Genomic DNA, 23,266 nt, shown 5'->3' with positions numbered 1-23,266 from the left:
ACTAGTCAGAAGAAGTAGCTACCTATGAAATAAAAGCAAAAAAAGTCCTAGTGCTAAGTTACATGGAGAAAATTCCATAGCTATGCTAGATATGCATATCTATTGCTATGTCATTGATCTTCCCTTCCTGAGAAGCCAACATTTTTCTACTCAACAAAATAAAAGACATTTTTACAGACAAGAAAAAGAGTACTGCAAAATCCTTTCTTGTATCAATTACATGGGATTTTCTGCAGTTGAAGCAACAAGGAGGAAGGAAGAGGTTAAGGAACACGGAAGGAAGGTGAGATTAACCTTTAATAAAGTCAAGCTTATCTATGTCTAACCAAAGAAACAAAGAGAAAAATCTCATATAGTGCATAATTATATGTATTTTGAAAACGTGCATGGCCTCCCATCTATCTGTCATTAAATGCTTTCCCAAATATTGTATGAAGCCAGCAGTAATTGTGATTTTTTTTGTTGTCATACTGCTACACCCAAGAACCAGTAATTTGCATTATCTGACTTCTTTTCAGGAACCTACCTGCTTGCTTTCCTGAGAAAAACAGAAAATTATGTGGATTTGACACAAATGAAAGGACAATCTACTATATCCTTAAAACAAGTAAAAACAAATGAAAAGGTAGGTAAGTAAAACAGCCTTATGGACGATAATTTAATCGATTAATTTCTCATTCCTAATTTAGTGTCCTTGTGTACCCCATGCCTTCTGTTCCTATTTAGTGAATACATTCTGTATTTTTTTGTAGCTATTCAACTGGAATTATACATAGAAATACTCCAAAAATACAGCTAGCTACAGAGAGGCATGTCTGGGCAAGATCAAAACAAGCCATACCTCCTACAGAAAGAAATGTCACACCATTTCCACAAAAGAGCAAACCTAGCCAGAGGGAAGCCTGTAACATGCAATACATTTTCAAAGTGTCATTAGGTGCTAGTACTATGACACACAAGTACAGGAATTCTTTCATTTAATTAAAAAAAAAAAAAAATCCACTGCCCAAAAAATGGAAAACACCAAAAGAATTACAATAATAACAGACAATATTATCACACTTACAGCCTCAAATTAGTTAAGCAATTTTCCAGGTCTCCATCTAGGTGTAAATAGAGTTCACACTTGGAACATATGTACTGTATTTTGTTGTTCCTGAGCTAAATTAACTTCACAACTATAAGCAGTTAAATTAATCTCTGTTTCATAAAGACAGAGGAAAAAAAATATTAAACTGGAAATACATCTTCAGACCTCAGTGGTGAGAAGTTTCTACTCTGGTTTCAAGTTCAGTTAACACTACCAGTCATTCAAACCTCACAAAGCTTCCTCTTGCATATGAAATATCCTTTACCGTTCCTCTTTTTACAGAAGAAAAAAATCAATGACTTTAATATGTTTCCTAAAGTATGTTGACATTAAGTATATGCTGCGTGAGTGAAGACCAGAGCTGGAATCTCCTAGGAATACACCTAAACATAATGAATTATCATCAAAGGTGTATGATACATCAGAAGTACTTGCATAGCCCTTCTACTGTTGACAGCTGGTACAGATTATTGCCATTTACTAACCTCCTTGTCTACACATCCAAGAAGCTTTCACACACTTACATCATAAATCTTCCTATACAAGAAATGCTTGTATTTTCTTTTCTATGTATTGTACTTACCTAATCCTTTAGGAGTAATGCCACTGCTATCAGCAGGATTAACCACCCAGTAGTAGTATTTCAGTGTGTGCATTAGCTGCAGTACTGTTCCTACTCTGCGTATAGTGTTGTATATCGTAGCAGTTCCAATGAATTCAGCTGACAAGTAGGTATACAAAGACAGTTGCACCTGAAGAATGAAACAGTTAACCACATAAATGTAAGTTCTGTACTAGTAACATGAACTTGTAGGTATTTCCAGGATTTACTCTGGGTGTTATATAAAATCCTAAAGAATAATTACAATTTCAGTTAGGGCAGGGACTGGACTGACACTTGGAGTGATCTCCAGAGGTTCCTTCCAAACTAAATTTTCCATTATTCTATTATTTAATTAATGATAAATGTACTGGTTTGTTTTCTATCCTGGCTTTTTATGCTAAAAGTACATCCTTTCAGATTTCAGGACCACGCCGCTTTCCACTTCGGTTCACAATCCTCAACTGTGGTAACTTAGGAAAACAACAAATTCTTACTACCAGAGATTAAAACTTTTTTATAATGTTTATTAAACCAAAATATAATAATTTAAATTTAAATGAAAGCTTCTGTGAATGTGTAACAAAAGACACCTTACCCTTTGCTTACATTTAAAAAGATATACTTTAGGAAAACAATGTAATGCAAGATTTTTTGATTGAATTAGTGAGAATCTTAGGCAAGAATGCAACTGCTTTTAGGAACTTATAAAAGACATCAGATAATATAGTTAAGCAATGTATAGATTTCATGATCTAAAAGAATCTTTACTATTAACATGTTTTAAAAGAAAAACAAAAAAACAAACCCAAGTATCATGGCTTAAAAGAATACTAGTATTTCACATCATTGTAGGAGAGCCATAATATCATTTGAGTACAATTACCTTTGCAGGGGTATGTATCCAGATAGCAGGATTGAAAAGGATATGATCACATAACTGCTTCAGCAGAGGTGCTCCATGAGACAATCCATCCAAATACTTTGCAAATGACAAAAATTGTTCCAGAACTGCTCTGGTTATATGAACCCTTGATGACTGCAGAAAAATAATCAGAAAGAACAAAGATAAAAAAACCTCTTCTCCTTTAATATACTTACAGCAGAAATACAAAGTGACATTTTCACCAGGCTCATCTTTACTAAATACATGCAACCTCATATGTTTTTATGTCATTGAATATAAAAGGAAAGTAAGAAAAAAATTATCAGCAACTTATACTTTGCAATAATATTAAGCAATAACTGAGGTTAATTTTTTTTTTTTTGTTGGTTGGTTGGTTTTGGTTTTTTTTGTTGTTCTTCTCGTTTTATTATAATCCAGTCAGAATTCTATGTTTTAAAGCACAGTGCTTTGAGAACTGATTGGGTGTCTCAGTATGTAACCATTACTGGTAGATTTACTTGTATTTCTGAAACATAAGCAGGTATTTGAAGGAGTTGGGTTCAAGGTTTTCTCAAATTTCAAGGAATTTCTCAAATTTCTCTCAGTTTCTTAGCATATGGTATACAATCACTGTTGAGACTTCTCTTACATAGTAACATGGCACACAAACTTTGACAAACTTCTTTATGTACTAAGTTAACAAAAGGAACTAATAGGAAAAAAGACTGAAAATCTTTCCTCTTACCTTCTCTACAAAATGTTCCAATTACTTTTAATGCTAAGAGTACAGTCAGGGAATATGCAGATTTTTTATTTTTAGAAAACCTACCATTGGAAAAAACTGCACCTTAGGCTACTTCTTCGACATTTAAATCACATTTGTTTAAAACACAAAACACAGAAGCATAGAAAATCATCAGCTTTTAGGTGATACTTCAGTGAAGACAGTCTTTCTACTATAAGAAACTATTTCACAAGCTGAAAATAATGTAGGGAGCTGAATGACCAGTCCAGTTCTGGGCTCCCCAGCTCAAGAGGGACAAGGAACTTCTGCAGAGAGTCCAGTGCAGTGCCATCAAGATGATCAGGGGACTGGAACATCATCCTTATGAGGAAAGGCTGCAGGAACTAGGGCTGTTTAGTCTGGAGAAGAGGAGGCTGAGGAGGCATCTAATTAATATTTACAAATATCTAAATGGTGGGTATCGGGAGGTTGGGGTATCACTTTTTTCTATTGCATCCAGTGACAGGACAAGGGGTAATGGGATGAAGACAGAATACAAAAAGTTCCTAAACCTAAGAAAAAACTTGTGAGGGTGAGGGAGCCCTGGAACAAGCTGATCAGGGAGGTTGTGGAGTCTCCTTCCTTGGAGGTCTTCAAGACCTGCCTGGATATGTTCCTGTACGACCTGGCCTAGGTGGATCTGCTTCTGTAGGGGGGTTGGACTAGACGATCTCTAAAGGTCCCTTCCAACCCTACCATTCTATGATTCTATGAAATTATTTCTCCTTCTTCAAAATTCAGTATATTTTTAAAGGTGAGATTATAGTTATTTAATTTCACCATCGGACAACATAAAATTCTGCTCATATCTTCTTCTCAATATCTATTATATTGACCACATGTTAATGAAGATAGTGAAAGACATTCACAAATTTCATACCCATGAGTTTCAATCTTTAGAGCATTACTATTTGGTATAGGTGATAGTAGTTTGGTTTCAGGTTAATAAATCAAAGTAACAGAGTTTTGTGAGGTCTTTGGGCTAGAAAACTGATTCTAAACTTGCAGATGAATATCTGAACTGAGCCTCAGTTTTGTCATACCTGCTCATTGTATCTAAAAACAAGCAAGTAAAGGGAATGCCCCTTGAAACTGTTCCTTTTAGAAATTAAATTATTTTACACCTTCTTTTCTTCAAAACATAGAACAACTATTTTAACAACTTCAGAAATGAGCCTCAGAGGAATAACCTATTTTTTGTGTGTATGCTAAGAAGTTTAAACCTAAATGATGACATGTTCAAGATATGTTTGTACAAACGAGGAACACGAGAACTTTCCTAAATGAGAGCTTTAGGTACAGAGAGTGAAGAAACACAAATGAAAATACATTAAAGTCATTCACATACAGAACTAAAGTAAAAACATGAATTTGACAAACAGGATCAAGTCCAGAAAACTGATTCTTTGAATATTGGCATATAAGAGAATAAAGGAAGATGAAAAGGCTCCTGTAGACAACTTACAAGTGTTACAAATCAAAAGTACATTACAAATGCATTTTATTCCACCAGTTGTTTAGGCTAAGTTATTGAAAATACCACTATGACAGTAGGAATACTAAGAAGAGAGATAAAAAAAACCTCTCAACATACCTTCTCAAGGAGGTAGCCAATGACTAGAAAGCCTTTTCCACCAAGCATTTGCTCTTGCATGGCTACTGAACTCTTAAGAAGCTCAACCAAGAAAGCCAAAAGGGTTGCACTGTATGTAAAGAACAAGCATTTTTTCAGTTTACAAATGCAGAAAAATCAATCTGTTACATTCTCAATATTCACCAGCTATTAAGGGAACAGACACAGGCTTAAAGTGAACAATTCCTTGAAAGAATACAAATTTCTCCAATGATTATTCACACATTACAAAGGTAGGAGTGGGAGTTCATACTGAAACAGAAGTGCAAAAGTATTCTGTCAGCTCTCCTGATTTGACCATGACTATCCCAGGTTTTAAATACCCATCATGTAGCTTGCAGCTCTAGTCAAAGGTTTTGCAGCTGGAAGAGGCAGGAGATGATGAGTGGGATCCAGCTGACAGTGACAGAATGATGCAGGCAGAGGTATGTCAACCATTTCAAGATCCAGACTGACTGTGCTGAACAGCAAAATTTTCAGCCACTACTTATATCATCGCTCCAAACTTTTGAGTCCCTAGAGCCACTGCTACCACAGAAATGAGGCATAAACTGGCTGAACATACGCATGGGCAATGTCGCCCACCACAAACCACAGTGGATCAAGGCAGGGTGGACAGTTTCCTTCATACTCTCTCCAGACAAAATATAAGAGTAGTATCTAGGCTTGACTAAAGAAAGGTTCTGGATCACTTTAATCTGGTTAGAAAAGCACAGAGTGACTCCAAAAGCCACGAGAAAATCACTCAATAGCCCATCCCTGTAGCATCTGTAAGTGGGGTGTTAAAAAGCACAAGGAAAAGTAAACACGCGTTAAGAAAAGGTTACCGTTTAGAAACAGAACAGATATGAAAGACCTTCATGGGACAGACTATGTGAAACTATGTTATGAAAATCAACAGTGGAAACATGACAGTGCCTGAAGACTAGAGAAAGGACAATGTCATTCCAGTCTTCAAAAAGGGCAAGAAGGACAATCTGAGAAACTGCAGGCCAGTAAGCCTCATTGCCATCCCTGGAAAGGTGATGGAACAACCCATCCTGAATGTTTAGTCACTAAACATATGAAGGAAAAGATGGTTCTCAGTGGGAGTCAACATGGCTTCACCAAGGGGAAATTGACCAACCTGATAAACCTGATAGCCTTCTATGAGTGCATAACCAGCTGACTATATGAGGGGAGAGCTGTGGATGTCATCTGCCTTGACTTCAGCAAGGCTTTTGGCACTGTCTTCCATAACATCCTCATCAGAAAGCTCAGGCAGTGTAGCTTGGATGAGTGGAGAGTGAGGTGGATCGAGAGTTGGCTGAACGACAGAACCCAGAGGGTGGTGATCAATGGCACAGAATCGAGTTGGAGGCCTGTGGCCAGTGGAGTTCCACAGGGATCGGTTCTGGGGCCAGTCTTGTTCAACATCTTCATCAGCGAACTGGATGAAGGGACAAAGTGTACCCTCAGCAAGTTCTCTGAAGACACCAAACTGGGAGGACTGGCTGATTCCCCAGAAGGCTGTGCTGCCATTCAGCGGGAACTTGACCAACATGAGAGTGAGAGGAACCTCATGAGGTTCAACAAGGACAAGTGCAGAGTCCTACACCTGGGGAAGAACAACCTCATGTACCAGGCTGGGGAATGACCTGCTGGAGAGCAGCTCTACAGAGAGAGACCTGGGAGTCCTGGTTGACAATAAACTAACCATGAGCCAGCAATGTGCCCTCATGGCCAAGAAGGCCAACGGCATCCTGGGATGCATCAAGAAGAGTGTGGCCAGCAGATCAAGGGAGATTCCTCTTCCCCTCTACTCTCTCCTGGTGATTAAAAAAAAAGTTCCACTTAAATATAAGAAAAAAACTATTTCACTGTTAGGGTGACAGAGCAATGGCACAGGCTGCCCAGAGGGGTTGTGGAGTCTCCTTCCTTGGAGGTCTTCAAGACCCACCTGGACATGTCCCTCTGCAACCTGATCTAGGTGGACCTGCTTCTGCAGAGGGGTTGGACTAGATGATCTCTAAAGGTCCCTTACAACCCTACCATTCTATGATTCTATGACTCTATGATTCTATGAATGCATTGTACTGCATATACATACAGTCATTATTCCTTTTCTAAAAATAAAACAGGTATAACAGTTTCTCTAAAAATAAAACAGGCACAGGCAAGAGTGAAAACTGTGGCTTTTGCAGTAATAAAAAAGTGAATTCAAAGAAACACCCAACCTGCATTATATAAATTTCAACTTTACTTACAGTATCTAGTCAGCTAAAGGTTTGTTTGCTCTCCAAATACAATGTTTTGCTATGAAATAAGTGTTGAGATTGGTTAATCGATGCCAGCAACAAAAAATAATCAATATACTGATGAAAATAAGATTTATTCTATTTGGTGAGCAAGGCTGCCATGCAAAAAGTATACAGTGTAGGCAAAGTACATGCTGTGAACATGAAATAGTGCCTTGTCTTGCTTCATTGTTGAATGATCACAATAGTCAGTCTAAAATCACATATAGAATGCTCCACAGAATGTTAGCAGTAAAAGAACACAGATAATATCCATTTACAGTGCTCCAAAGCTTGTATCAAAACAGTCTGTCAAGCTGTCACATCAATTTCAAACCAAGGTATATGCATCAATTTTTTCTTACCCTGACTGAAAGTTTCTGTTGTATTTGTCATCTAAAATAAGATACTTATCATTTTTACTACATGACAAACCGTAAGAGCTCATGTTGAAGACTTATATTTAGAAACTTAAAAAAAAAAAATTAATATGTCAAAGAAAATTCCATATAGATGGTGCATATAGATCCATACAAATCATTCTTTATGAGTAACCTTATGACTTAGGAGGACAACTTGCTATGCATAAAGTTAAGAAAGAGCATATATCTTTTCAAGATTAGGCATAAATTATAACTACTGTTAATATTATATTAAAAAGAAAAAAAAAAAAGTTAAAATGGATTAAAAAGTTCTTGAGTTCTTGAGTACCATGAACATGGCATCAGACTTAAGTTTAAAAGGTTCTGCTTCCATTTTTATAAGCCCTTTTATTTGAATTGCAGTTTCTTTGTCCATTCTGTGAATTCATGTGTAAACTCCTGGGCTGGAGTTATTCTTATCTCAATATTAATACAGTCTCTATGTAATTGTTAGAAATTCCGATAGGATTCCAAATGGAAGTTATAAAACACCTTAATAAGAAAGATTTTTCTCTCCTTCTTTTTAAGAACACATAAAATACACCAGCCAACTCATAAATAACCAGAGGCAAGTTAATATTTAATCATGCCACAGAAACAGAAAGATACATGCTAATTCTACGCAAGAAAGACTGTGTAAAAAAAGTTTGTTAATTCAGATGCAGATAGAACCCACAAAGCACTTTTTAGATATTAACCATCTTTATGAAGAGTATGGTTGAACTGATTAATCCTACCTGCACACGTTAGCTTTGCAGACCTAGTCTGGCTATCACTGCAAGGTGATGCCAATGTTTCCAGTTCGGGAACAATGTATTAATTCAGTCAATGCCTTTGTGAATGAGGTATGCCTTTTCCTAAGTCCAAAATAGCTTTTAACATCTATCAAACCAGGCATATAAAGACACCACAAGCCAGCTCTGCAGATTCAGCTCAGGTCTGCAATCAGTAACTAGCTTCTAATCCTTCTGCATTATCCAAGATTGCCACCAGAAATAATAGATTTGACTGTAGTATATGGTTATTAAAACCTCCGGATAGTACATATGAACATGTCATTACACTTCACACCTTAAAGCACATAAAAAGTTCCAAGTACCAGAAAAACCATCAGTTAAGAAGAACCACCTGGCAAGTCACACAGAGGCACAATGAAGTTTGAGGTGAACACTGTATAGGATCATAGTATTGATAAAGCTTAGCACCATACTTAATTGCAACTAGTAGTTTGTCCACATCATTAGGAAGGAAATTAAGTATCTGTAATGTTTTAACTAACAGAAGAGCCATAAAATCAAAATGGGAGTGTTTTAAAATTCTCGTGTACATTTCACATACATTACTGAAGCTGTTAATACTTGATGATGAGAGACAGGCAGAAAACAGATTATATGCTTAATTGATTTTTTTTCCAGAAATCTTTCTTACACTTATTTCATGTGAAACTTCTTTTTTTTTTTGGAGGAAGGACGGAATGAAACTTCACTAAAAAACAGCTGTAGCACAAAACACTGTTTTTACATATTACAATCTTTGTCTGATTTACTTTATGCTAGAGAGAATTCAATCTCTCAGATAAACTCTCCCAACCCCTTCAAAACTCCTCTTTCTCTACATGTTCAGACTGACTTCAAGTAAAAACTGTATGTATTTATACATCCATACTGACATAAAAGGTCTTTTTTCCCTCAATATTGCATTCTAAGAATCTAGTCTTCTAGAGAACTGACTAATTTTGAGGACTGTATCCAGAACTTTTAACATATTTCTAAGGACAGTCAATTTATGTAGACATCTTGGCAGCTGAAAATAAATTATACCTGAAACTTTAAATATTACCATTTTTATCAGCAGAAACAGGTTGCCAAAATTATGCTTTTAGGACAGTTGCTGTTGACATGGGGGAAATATTGATTAGAAGGCTGTCTTCTAAGCCGAACAATTTTTCAAACAGAATTTAACAAACTTACCAGTAACTAAAACGCATCGGATTGCTGCAGGGCCCACATTAAACTTGCAAAATTCTGTGCACTGCCATAAAAAATCTCTCTCCATTCTTGCCTATTTTCAACTCCCCTAGACACAAAGGCAAATATAAAGGATACTTCAGCCCATTCCTACATCTCCTCTATACCACACCCTACCTAGAACATTTCAATTTCTCTGCAGTGCAGCTAAGATACACACAATGAAAGTATGTATGTCAACCAACACTAAATCAGACAGAATTACAATTTCTACTGAAAATATAATTAATTTCAGTATAAAATATTTCCAGCAGTTTTCGATTGCAAGGAATTAGGAAAAAAAAAAGGGTTGCAGACCAAAACACGAAGATGTTGACTTTCCAATGCTTATGATACTGCTTATCCTATAATTAACATCTTGTAGAGACAGTAAGTCTCCGGAAAATTGTTATATAAAAAAATGAAGATTAATTACATTGTTACCGCATAGACTGATTTTTCTCCTGAAACACACATTTCCCCTCTGAATTAAGATGTTTTTGAGTTTTTCTAATAAATAAAACCACAGAATTGGTGTTCTCAGCATACACTATCTGACGGGAAGGTGTTCTTAAGGATGTTTCATGTTTATAAATATTTATTATATTTCTGAAGTCCCTACCATTGTAATTCAGACAGTTGTGCACTGTGAAGTCAGAAATAACATCTAGCTTATTTCATTCATCTAAATATGTAGATATAATATAAATAACTATTATGTTTCAATAGTTCATGATTTTGTTTCAACATTAAAATGTTTCAGCATAACTATATTTAGTCAACAGTAATGCAATGCTACTTAAATAAAAAATATACTACAGATACTCACAAAACCAAAGGTGTTTGTACATAACAATCTTCAAAATTCAAAAATATGAAACCTCTTTCTTCATTAAGAATAATTATACACATAAATATATAATTTTAATTCTCCAATTATATTTATGGCATTTCTAAAGTCTTTTCATATTACACATAGAAGACGTTCACAGTGGAAATCCCAGAGTTACAAAATCCTTATGCTATGAAAATCTTCAAACAAGGAAAAGCTTCCTTTATAAATTGACTGGTAGTTCCCACTAAGCAAACAATTATTACTATTTTCTGGAGCTAAAACACAGGATAGTTTAGATTAACTACTCCTATGAAATGAGTTTTTATGACTTCACTTACAAAATGAAGCAACTTACAAAATGAAGGAACATGAATAATGGCTGATTCATTAAGTAAACTGTTACTTCATTAGAATATTTACGAAATGTTTCACAGTATGGCTTAGAAATCTTCAGGGACAAGCACTAGCAGTATATTAGCAGTATATTTTGATGCATAGAAGGTATGAGATGATCTCCACTTCCTTACTTTATTTCTTCAGGAAGAAAATCAAAGAACAAAGGGTAATCATGGATTTCAGAACCTATTTATAATACAGATTGGAATACAAAGATGGATTTTAATCAAGGTATATTCAATGCTAAAGCATGAAATAAAACACTTGTGCATGTTCTAATGCAATCAATCTCGCCACTGCTACATTTCTAATTACTCGTATTCATTCATTCATATTTGAGTAGTCATGGCCACTAAAGCTTGTGTGCTACAAAGCCAAAGAAGGGTTGCCCTAATCAGGTTGGAGCAGAATAAATGCAGAACATAAGAGAGATGGACACATGGTGAGGATGAAGAGAAAGTTCCTATGAGCTACAGCTACAGCAGCTCTCTAAAATGCTTCCTTAGCTTCCAGTTTAACTACTTTTTCTCTTTCTGTGTGTTGGAGAGAAAGGGGAAACGTTCTTTCTCTTCCCTTTTCCATTTCTTTTTCTCATAACATATGACGAGATCAATAAGAGAAGGCTGCTAAATATGTTTCATCCATGCCCCCAAACATGAGTCAGATGAATAGGAATCCAGTAGGAGAACTAGAGAAGCAAATCCTTACACACTTCTGCTTATAGGCATAACATTTTGAGATACAGACTCCAGTCATAAATTAACCTCCCTTAAAACTTCCTGGGTCTTTTGGAGTATGAAGAAGTACTGCACTTTGGGAGTTTACCAATGACTTCTACCAAATAATACAGTGACTGTATTTTCCATATAAAATATTGTAATAGAATCATGGAATCACTTCAGTTGGAAAAGATCTTTAGGATCATCACATCCAACCACTAACCTCACACTGCCAAGTCCACCACTAAACCATGTCCCTCAGCACCTCATCTACACAGCTTTTCAGTATCTCCAAAGAGGGTGACTCCACCACTTCCCTGGGCAGCCCATTCTAGTGCCTAACAATCCTCTTAGTGAAAAAGTTCTTCCTAATCTCTAATCTAAATCTTCCTTGACACAACTTGAGACCATGTCCTATCACTTGCTACTTGAGAAAAGTGACCAAGCCCCATCTCACTACAACCTCCTTTCAGACACATGTAGACAGTGATAAGGTCTCCCCTCAGCCTCCTCCATACTAAACTACCCCTCTTCCTAAGACTTGCTCTCCAGACCCTTCACCAGCTTTGTTGCTTGTCTCTGGACATGCTCCAACACCTCAGTGTCCCTCTTGGAGTGAGGGGCCCAAAACCAAACATAGTATTTGAAGTGCAGCCTCATCAGTACCAAATAGAAGAGGACAATCACTTCCCTGGTCCTGCTGGCCATACTACTGCAGAAACAAGCCAGGATGTCATTGGCCTTCTAGGCCACCTGGGCACACTGTTGGCTAATGTTCAGCTGGCTGTTGAACAACACCTCAGGTTCTTTTCTGTAAGATAGCCACTCTGTCCCAGTCTGTATCGTTTCATGGGGTTGTTATGGCCCAAGTGTGGGATCCAGTACTTGGCCTTGTTAAATCTCATATAATTTTCCAGGCAGTCTTGATTTGGCAAGTCACATTCCTGCTGTCATAGCTTAGGAAGATTCCAGTACAACCAATTTCCTCTTAGCACAGCTAGGTTATACTAGTAATGTGAAATTTTCAAATGAAATATTCAGACTTCTTCCCTTAGAAAAGCATGAGTAGAGGGTTACCAACACCTGACTCTGCGTGATGGACTGTGACCTTGGCTCTTCATAAGAGGCACAAAGGTAAATGCATTGACCTCAGAAAGAATGACTTTCCTACCTTCTCTCAAGTTGGGACAGCTGTGGAAAACAAGAAAATTCTTCAAAAACATGAGGAGAGGACAGGTTAGTTAGGTAGGCAGGGTACTACTTACCATTCCTGTGTGACCTACTCTAAGTGGTCCTGCTCTTGGCAGGGGGTTGGACTCGATTATCTTTTGAGGTCCCTTCCAACCTTTAAGATTCTGTGATCTGTGATTCATCTTATTTGCTGCTATGACCTTATAGCTAAATTCAATTAAAATAATTTATTAAGAATTATTGGAATAATAATTGGAATTATTGGATAGTTTTTGTATTAGTCTAATAAAAAACTCAAAGGCACCAAACTATATTTTCTATCAAGCTGTTATTTTCTATCTGTAGGAAATGATCGAAAAATTGCTTAGTTCCTACCAAACTATTCAGTTATCAAAAAGTAGATACAGTAACACTAACAGTTATAGAGAAGAATCTAAAAATTCATCATCTGAATATAAAAAAAAGAGAGGAGACTGAGGGGTGATCTCATTAATGTTTACAAATACATAAAGTATGAGTGTCGGGAGGATGGAACCAGGCTGTTCTCAGTGATGGACAATGATAGGACAAGGGGCAGTGGGTACAAGCTGGAACATAAGAGGTTCCAAAGAAATATAAGGAAAAACCTCTTCACTGTGAGAGTGACAGAGCTCTGACACAGGCTGCCCAGATGGGTCATGGAGTCTCCTTCTCTGAGGACATTCAAAACCCACTTGGACGAGATCCTGTGTGACCTACTCTAGATGGTCCTGCTCTGGCAGGGGGGTTGGACTAGATGATCTTTTGAGGTCCCTTCCAATCCTTGAGATTCTGTGATTCTGTGATAAAAAATACTGAAAAAAAAAATAGTACAAGACACTAATTGATCAAAGCAAAATACACAAAATATTTACAGGAAAAGATGAAGAACAGGAGTTATTATTGTTGCCTCCATCACCAATGTTTCCATTTCACTGACTTATAATAGGTAGGCAATATACTCTGTAACCAGGTTGCCTATATTAAAGAGTGAAAATAATGGTAGGAATTAAACTGACTGAAAAGATGCCTACATTTCTTTTCTACACATTTTAGGTGGGTGTAGTTATCACCTTTTAAGGTGGGCCTAGGCACTGCATTTCTTATGATAAATAGTAAAATTATTTTAAATTTTTATTGTATCGTGTATGCAATCTAGTAAATCATATCTAGTTAGTAATTTCTATAATAAGTATATGTAAGAACTCTTGAAATGAATCTATTTAAGTGGAATGCTACAGCTCCTTCAGCTTACAAATGTTTTCTCAATATGGAAGAATTGAGTCTTGTTATTTATTCTGTGATGGAATTGAGTCAAAGACTGTGCATCCAATACCTTGTCAGAATCAGTCTGTATGTTAGTGCTGAGCAGACTCAAATGAATTCAAAATCGTACACGAAAGACCACAAGTGAACAAAGCAAGTCCTTCCTATCATACAGTATAATCAAAGGTAAGAACAACAGTGTCACAACAGAAAAAATACACTGGTTTGGATTTGTGTAGCAAGGTTTTGGTAGCAGGAGAGCTAGAGGGCGACTTCTGTGAAAAGCTGCTAGAAGCTTTTTCTAATATTTCGTAGAGCCAATGCCAGCTGGATCCAAGAGAGAATAATTGTTGGCCAAGGCTGAGCCAAAAAGCAATGGTGGTAGAGTGCTCTGGGTAATGTATTTAAGAAGAGGGGAAAAAAAAAGTCAACTCTGTGCAACAGCAACTGCAGCCAGAGAGAGGAGTGAGAGAAACAGCTCTGCAAATGCTGGAGTAGAGGTTCCCCCACAGCCCAGGGTGCAGCCCATGGTGAGGCCCTGCCCCTGCAGCCATGGAAGCTATAGGGGAGCAGAGATCCACCTGCAGCCTGGGGAGGAACCCATGCTGTAGTGGGTGGAAACCTGAAGGAGGCTATGACCCTGTGGGAAGCCTATGCTGAAGAAGCTCCTGGCAGGACGTGGGACCCTGTGGAGAGAGGAGCCCAAACTGGAGCAGGTTTGTTGCCAGGACTTGCGACCCCGTGGCGGACTCACCCTGGAGTTCATGAAAATCTGCAGCCCGTGAGAAGAACTCATATTGGAGAAATTTATGGAGGACTGAGTCTCATGGGAGGGATCCCACAATGCAGCAGGGGAAGAGCATGATGAAACTTTCCCTCTGAGAGGAAGGAGTGGGAAAAACAACATCTGATTAACTGACTGCATCTGATTAACTAACTCTGCTCCCCTATGCCACTGGTGGGGAAGGGGGTAGAGAATTCAAAAGTGAAGTTGAGCCCTGGAAGAACAGAGGAGTGATGGAAAGGTGTTTTTAAGATTCAGTTTTATTTTCTCATTATCCTACTCTCATTTGATTGGTAATAAATTAAATTATTTTTTCCCTAATTCAAGTCTGTTTTGCCTGTGACAGTAATTGCTGTCTCTTGTCTCTCCTTGTCCTTATCTCAACCCACAAGCCTTTCAATATATTTTCTCTCCGCTTTCCAGCCGAGAATGGGAGTAATACAGTGGCTTTTGGTGGGTTTCTAGTCAAGGGTCAACCCATCACAAGTACTCCATATCCCTTTTTTATTACGTAACAACTTATTAACTTAAAGTGCTACCTTTTCTATTTTAACCAGAGTACTGGAGAGCAAGATGATAAGTAGCAGTCATGGTATTCAAGTTGAGGGACCACTCTCCTGAATAGCAGGTGCATCACTTAATCTAAGAAAATGGGTATGAACAGTTTCCATCCTTTTAATTTTAGTGTATGAGAGGACAAGAATCTACACAATGCTTCAAATCAGAATTGCAGGTTATTTCAATACTTAGTCTCATGACAGATGTAGATAAGGCACATGGGGATATGCCCATATACATTATATATACGATATATACATTACAAGAACCCAGAACATTTACAAATAATGCTATTAAACCACGATGTTGCTATATTAATATTGCCCTACTTTATAATTTAAATTTTGTTTACAATGAATCTACTAATTTAGAAAAGATAAAAATTGTAAGTGGATCAAAACAATTAAAAAGCAAGATTTTCCCTCATAGTCCTGTTAACAAATCCCTTCTAATGTTAAAAAAAATAACCAAACAAATAATTGAGAACCTGGAATTTATTACAGAATTTGGTATTTGCAGGAGAGAAGAAGGTGAGAAGGATTCAGAAAAGGACACTTACACTGGGGTATCAAGCTATTTATACCTCCTACTTCTCAAGAACACATTAGGACAAAAGCCAGCATATCTATTCAAAGGAAACCTTCTGAGTTTCCTCAATTATCCACCAGAGAGAAAGAAATTCTACAGCCATAGTAAGCTTTTTCAAAACATAGCAGTCTACTGTCATCATGCTAAATCTGGACCTTTATAAAAATTTTTTTTGGCTAAGTGTCATAGAGACGATCTGCTTATAAAAATACTTAAGTTCTAATGGCTGAATGTCAGCTACTTTTCGGAAAGAAGTGATGCAACCCTCTGTTGCTGTTGTAGATACATTTTCATAGGTAAGGAAGGTATAAACAATTATCAGATACAATTTATCAACTGCATTTCAGAATGGAACAAATAAAGAGGGAACAGTCTAGAGAGCAAAGGGAAAGACGGATTCCGTAAGTATATTTGTTCTTTATTTCACTCCAGAAATGAATCTTAAACATAGTCTTGTTTTCTTCATTTGCCTACTTCCTTGTTCACTTAAACTATTATTTTTTTCCCCTCAATACCTATATCCTATTAAGGAAAATAATGCACATTCACCAAAACCCTGTTAATAAGCATTCAAGTAACACTTCATCAAGCACTCATTTGCTCAAAAATATTTTGAAAATGTTCTTTATTTAGTTTTGTGTCTTGTGTTGTGCATTTTTACAATCATATCCCATAGTGAATTACAGGTTTCTTTTTAGAATATAATCTAATTATAGAAGAAATGCATTGATTTATTCAAGAACAACCTTTTTGCCTACTTTCAGTTCAAGTAACTCCAGAAACGTTCAGTACATTTTAAATTGAACTTTACGAACGTTATCACTCCCTAGAAAGACCACACACTTGAGATCTTGACTTACATTTTATCAGCCCTCTGTTTTTGAACAATCCAGTTACTGATTTACCATTTATCATAGACCCTGCTCATTAATGAATATAACATATGTTTTAGTCACGTGTATGTGTATGGGCACATAAACACATAATCTTCTTGAAATTGCAACAAAACATTTTTTCCTACTGCCATGTCAGTAAATGAAAACCTACAGGAATTTTTTTCCCCAAACTGATTTCAAAAAAAGTGTTGTTCTTTGTATTCCACTTACTTCACAATACTTCAATGCAAAGAACACATTGGAAATCAGACTACAAAAAAGCAAATATCCCGCATGAGTCAATATACAACCAGCTTTCCTGTCTGCATCACTGAACGAAATAATTCGCACCACTAAACTGCTTGGAAGCAGAACTCGTTATTTTTAAGACTGTGGTATTACTTCTAACATTGTACTAAAATATTCCCATTATTAAACTAACTTGTCAGACTACAGAAAAAAATAAAAACCAGCAGCCATCTTAGCTACACATTTGAGTTACCAAAGGAGAAACCAGCTGACTAACTTCAAATTGATTAATTTCTTAAATTAAGATCTTGCATGAGAAATTACACCAACATACCACGTTCAGTTATATTTTTCAAAATTGTTGGCCATGTTAGTATTATTTATCTTTCAGTAAACTAATTTATAGCTGAACTATCTACTCCAATAGGAAATATTCAGAATAATTAACAGCAGAATATTCTAAGCAGGAAAAGAAGTAATGTTCTCTGAATTTTACAAATTTATTGAAATGCAAGACTCAGCTTATGGTACCCTTAACACCATTTAGTAGGTTTTAGTACGTATCTTACTACAGAGAAAAATCTTACCAGTTCTTTCCAAAGGTTTCAGCCCCAGACTTTGTCTTGACTAAATTTGGATATCTTTGGATATCTAAAATAGGTGCATGTCTGACAAGCAGGTGGCAAGAGACCTTCCTTGCAAAAATAACAAGAACTGAGCTAGTGTTAACAAGTCAGTGTAGGTACTGATAGATTCCTAAGCAGTCTTTTGCAAGGTACACACAGAAGCATTCACCTAATTTCTCTGTAGGCTTTTTAACATCCGCAGTATTAGATTACATGTGTCCCTGTTTAAAACTTTTCTCTATGTCCCTAATCATTGTTCTAAGTGTAATATGGCCGAAAAACAACTGTTCATAGCTCTATGACCATATATTACTATGTAGGGAGATATTTTTCATTAATTTTTAATATTATTAAATACTAATTCAAATGACACAGACTTTAAGAAGGTACAGCAATGCACTATTGAGTAAAAGCACATTTGTTTCTTGTAGAAGTTGTGAGAACTATCAGAAAACTAACCCTAAAAACTATAAAATTATTTGAATTCACTACTTAATCCAATCAATTTTCTGCCGGTTCCATCTGGAATCTCATCAGATAAATAAAATTTACACATCTCTACAGTAAACTACTTAAAAAAAAGGTGGGTTTTTTTTCAAAGAAATAAGGATAAAATGTAGGTCATGGCATTTACAAAAGAAAACACATCAAACATTCCCCCTATAAAATTTGAAATATTTTTAGCTTAAATTAGTTTTTATCTTGCTTGAAAGAAGCTTACCAAACTGTTGTTTCCACCTGACTGTCATGTAGCTGTCGATTGTCTAACTGGGCAAAAAGAGGAAAAAGAACTTGAATCCCTCCAATGGAATGAATTGCACTGTGAATGGAGTGGGTTACGATAGCTTTCACATCCTGAATTAATAAAATAAACAAACAAAAAGAAAGAAAATATCAGTTAATCTCCATTTTAAAGGACAGTTACAAATGTAACTTGGAAACATCATCACTGAGCTAAGTGCAAACTAAATCAGGCTTGGTTTGACTTAGTTTCATTACTTAGGTTTCAATTATAAGCACTATATTTAAAGGTGAAAATCAAACAGAAAATTGCCAGTTTCATGGGAAGCTGCTGTACTGTATGAAGAAATATTTATTTCTCAATTAAATATAATAGAAATAAAATAAAATAATTTTAAAAATATATTATTTTTTTCAACTCTAACGTTTTTTCTCTAGAAACTGAGCAAAGAAAGAACACTTCAAGTGACAACCTATATTAATAGCTGAAACAATACAAAGTAACAATCTCCTTATACACTAGCATATCAATCTTCTGATTATCCAAATGATACTGAGCTAACAACAATCACAGAACATCAGTTTAGTAGCACAAACCTGAAGCATAAGAGCATGTGGGGAGTGCACAAAAATGGAAGGATTTTCCTTTGGTGAGGATTCAAGGCATAGCTGAGCATCAGTGGCCTTCGCATTGTAAGTAAAAGCAATACTACTTGCAAGTTTCCCATCATATAGCACTTGTTTATGGTGCTCAGCCAGGTGAATGTCACTCTCAGATTTAAATTTGAATGTGCTCTTAAAAGAGAAGAAAACACAGGTTTAAAAAAGTAAATATTTTAGACAAAGCATTTGCCAAAAAATGTGCAGAATATACATTAGACTTGAGAGGGAATACAAAACTGCTAAAATGTAATTTTCCGTTAGTTTCATGCTACTGAATAATGAGACCTTTTTTATTTATATACTGTTCTCTACATCAACATGTCAATATAACATTTGGTATTTTATGGTATTTTATATTTCCTCTCTTCTTTCAGCTTAAGTGTTAACAAGTTTCAGAAGTAACTACCTGGAAGAAAAGTACCACATTGAACAGCTATAAATATGTAAAAATTGAGCATACAATTTGAAAATAACAAGCAAATTAAATACCTTGTGTTTTAGTTTATATAAACTCATTCAAAATTAGAATACCAAATCCCTTGAGATTTTGATTAAAGGAACAGTTATTTTTAAACTTCATTAAAGCCCATGCTCAATTAACAGTCAGGAGTACATATAAACAACCTACTTACACTAAAAAAAAAAAAAATCCAAATAAAATTGTAAATGCCATATTTCAAAGTAATGATTCTCAAACTGAAGCTTTTAGAAAGGAAGACTGAAAATTTCTGTTAAATATACTATGATTCAAATCTGATTTATAGCTATGTTTTATGGCAACACTGACAAATCAATTAAGTACAAGAAGATAGATTTTTGCCTTTCTGCAAAGAGTTGTCAGATTTACTTGGCACATAACTACTTTAGCATGTAACAATCATTTGACAGTGACAGCAAGACAACAAGTAGTAACACACAGAGTTGTACTGATACAAATGAAGCATATTTGATAGAAATCACCACTATTTATTTAATGTAAAATATATATATTTCCAACATATTTACTCAGTTTAAAATCATATATTGCTGAGGTTATTTATGAATCATTTTGCTTGTTTTCACTGCATATAGCCATGACAATTCTCTTTATTTCTTTGGTCCTAATAATTATTTCCCTTCCTCCTCCCACACAATAAGAAATCCTATATGATGAAACTATTGAAAATATTGTCACCAGAGTTTGGGTTACCTAGGTTAGAATAATTAGGCAATTTATAGGCTCTCAGCTGCTCTTTCTAAACAAACTGCAAGTTCACACCAGTTATGTAAATCCATAAAATCTATCCAGCTTTTGCAGAGTTCTCAAGGCTGCTGGAAAACCCCGACAAAATTCTCTTTCCTACAGTGAAATGATGGGAAAGCACATCTGCTTAAGTGACTGACACATGGCAATATAAGGTCTTTTCATAGAATCATAGAATGCTAGGGGTTGACAAGCAGTCATTTGTATCTAGGTTGTAAGAATGATGCAAACTGAATAGGCTGGGCACCTGACGGCAGCTGCTGGAGAAGCCTTGGACCAGATCTGTCAGTTAGCCCTGTCCCATGCTTGGTGATGTCAAGCAGAAGAGAGGCAGTGATGCCATGCTGAAAATGTATGAGATGTAGGTATGATAACAGAGAATGAAAGTAGGAATGGTAAAAGTAATGGGAAGTCAGTGGCTCGATCTACATTTGGCCAAAGATAACGTTATTGTTAGCTGCATTAGCAGGAGTGCTGCGAGCAGGTGGAAGAAGGTGATCCTTCCCCTCTACTTAGCACTGATGAGGTCACACTTGGAGTTCTGGAGTATCCAGTATAAGAGAGACATGGACTTATTGGAATGAGTTGAATGAAGGACCACTAAAATCATAGATTCACAGAATGGTAAGGTTCGAAGGGACATTTAGAGATCATTTAGTCCAACGTCCCTGCAGAAGCAGGTCCACCTAGATCAGGTCGCAGATGTGACTGGAGCATGTCTCTTCTGAGGAAAGGCCAAGAGAATGAGACTGCTCAGCCTGCAGAAAAGAGACCTTGGAAAAAAACTCATCAGTGTCTATAAATATGTGAAGGGAAGGTTCAAAGAAGATGCAGTCAGGCACCTCTCACTGGTGCCCAGTGACAGGATATGAATCAATGGCCACAAACCAAAACACAGAAGATTTCCTATGAACATCAGGAAATACTTTTTCTCTGTGATGGCACCTACCGAGGTGGTAGAGTCTCCATCTTAGGAGATATTCAAAAGCTATCTGGACATGGTCCTGGGTAATTGGCTCTAGATGGCCCTGCTTGAGCAGAGGCAGTGGATCTTCCAACAACCTCAACCATTCTATGATTTGTATTTGGGTAAGGGGTCCATTTTGCAACAAAACTGACAGTGACTCCCACTTATTTCTCTGTTCATATTGCAAAGCTGTTCAGAATGAGAGACTTCTGTTTGGATTACACTCATATGTCCTCCAACTGATGGTAGTCAATCAGTGCAAAAGATCAGACTACAATCAATCTGAAGTAAAACCATCAAAATATGTGCACTGTGGGTATTCAGCCCTCAGCAGCAAACATTTTCATCTAGAATGTGTTCTCACTCTGTAACACTACTTACTGAAGTAGAAAAAACTAAAGAATGAGCATCATGCTTAAAGCTTAAGAGATAGCTCACTGCTGATATGTCTGGCTTCATCTCACTTATCAGGATACTACTGCTACAGATTAACAATTTGTCCTGAGGAAGGTGATGATGTATTTCTCCCAAGAGAAATTTTTAACTCTGCAGATAAATTTCTGTGCACTTTCTGCAGAGACAGAAATAATTTAGTGATTTCACTAATTTCCAATGATATCTGCATTGTGCATGTACTATATTTTGATGTTTTACCTCATGAAAACACTTCTTAACTGGAAAATTTTTCATGTCTTTATGCTTTGTCAGATACCAAAGCTTAGAATGTTTTACCTCTATGCAGTTTTTCATAAGGTTGCCATTTTAAATATGTCGAAAGTTTTCAACTCAAATTTTGTATCATTTCACTACCATGAAAATTCAAAAGCTTCTGTACTGCTTAAATTAAAATCAGTTTTATAAACAAATTTTGCCATTTAAGCTATTTTGCAAATTTAAGCTAACTCCTAGTTATCAGTGTCTACTATGCCTCAAGAATGTATCAGAGATCACTATTGAAAGTCAGGCACAAATATATTATGAATCACTATAGTAGTGTCTCACATTTTTTTGAGAAAAAAAAAAAGAATTAAAGGGATATTGTGCCATCAAGCTTAACAAAAGATAAGGAAAAACTTCTTCACTCAAAGGATTGTTAAAACATTGGAATAGGCTGCCCTGGGAGGCAGTGGAGTCACCAATCCTGGGGATATTAAAAGATGCATAAATGAGTTGCTGACAGATATAGTTTAGTTTATTGATGGGATTGGCAGTATGAGGTTAGTGGTTGGACTCCATGACCTTAAAGGCCTTTCCAACAAAAATGATTCTATAATTCTATAAAAATTGGAAATACTAGTCTCCTATCCAAAAGATTATTAAAACAGAATGGAAAGAGAGGCTACAAATTCTGATATATAACACTCTTTTACTACTAATATTGAACTAAAGGACAAAAAAAGTAATTCAGTAGATGCATACTGTACTGAGGACTTCAGAAAATACAACCACAGGAGGATAGCAGAGGCTGACAAGCATATAAGCTCAAATCACAGATGGCTAGTTACTGGTCACTGAAGGAGTGCAACTTTGAGCTTTGGTACAAGTTATGTGAGGGCATAAAGACAGGAAAAAAAGAGTCTTAGATTTAACACATTCTATATATGGTAAAAATATACACAGGATCCACAGACTATAAAGGATGGTTGTTGCTCCTACATGAATGGGAGAGGGAACAGAGAGCTGAGAATTACTCCACCACTGTATATTCTCCAGTGAAAATAGCTATGCTTGATCAGGACCACTACTTAAACACCAGTAGCTCTCCCTTTTCCTTTAGCAGCAAGAGTGCTACTTTTTGATTTATCATTTGCTACTGTAGATTCAGGGATTATGCACAGAATATTTTCTT

At 36.2% G+C, this 23,266-nt stretch overlaps 1 protein-coding gene across 15 annotated transcripts in view; it reads right to left on the bottom strand.

The window, feature by feature from the left end:
* NBEA (neurobeachin) overlaps positions 1-23,266 on the bottom strand; it is a 499,798-nt gene that overhangs the window by 347,871 nt on the left and 128,661 nt on the right. For 14 of the 15 annotated variants that reach the window (XR_009818508.1, XM_061993741.1, XM_061993751.1 and 11 more), the window contains exons 9-13: positions 19,142-19,339; positions 18,525-18,658; positions 4,956-5,064; positions 2,578-2,730; positions 1,674-1,842 (exon numbers count right to left, since the gene is read on the bottom strand). Coding sequence is in view for 14 of the 15 variants with exons in the window: in XM_061993741.1 (XP_061849725.1) it covers positions 1,674-1,842; positions 2,578-2,730; positions 4,956-5,064; positions 18,525-18,658; positions 19,142-19,339 (763 nt within the window). In the remaining variant the exon portion in view is untranslated. Of the gene's footprint in view, positions 1-1,673; positions 1,843-2,577; positions 2,731-4,955; positions 5,065-9,662; positions 9,706-18,524; positions 18,659-19,141; positions 19,340-23,266 lie in introns of those variants that run through there. The other variant, XM_061993828.1, reaches the window with a different exon arrangement.

This window comes from Colius striatus, chromosome 1, assembly GCF_028858725.1.
Source record: "Colius striatus isolate bColStr4 chromosome 1, bColStr4.1.hap1, whole genome shotgun sequence".
Lineage (NCBI taxonomy): Eukaryota > Metazoa > Chordata > Aves > Coliiformes > Coliidae > Colius > Colius striatus.
This window is presented reverse-complemented; position numbering and strand designations above follow the sequence as displayed.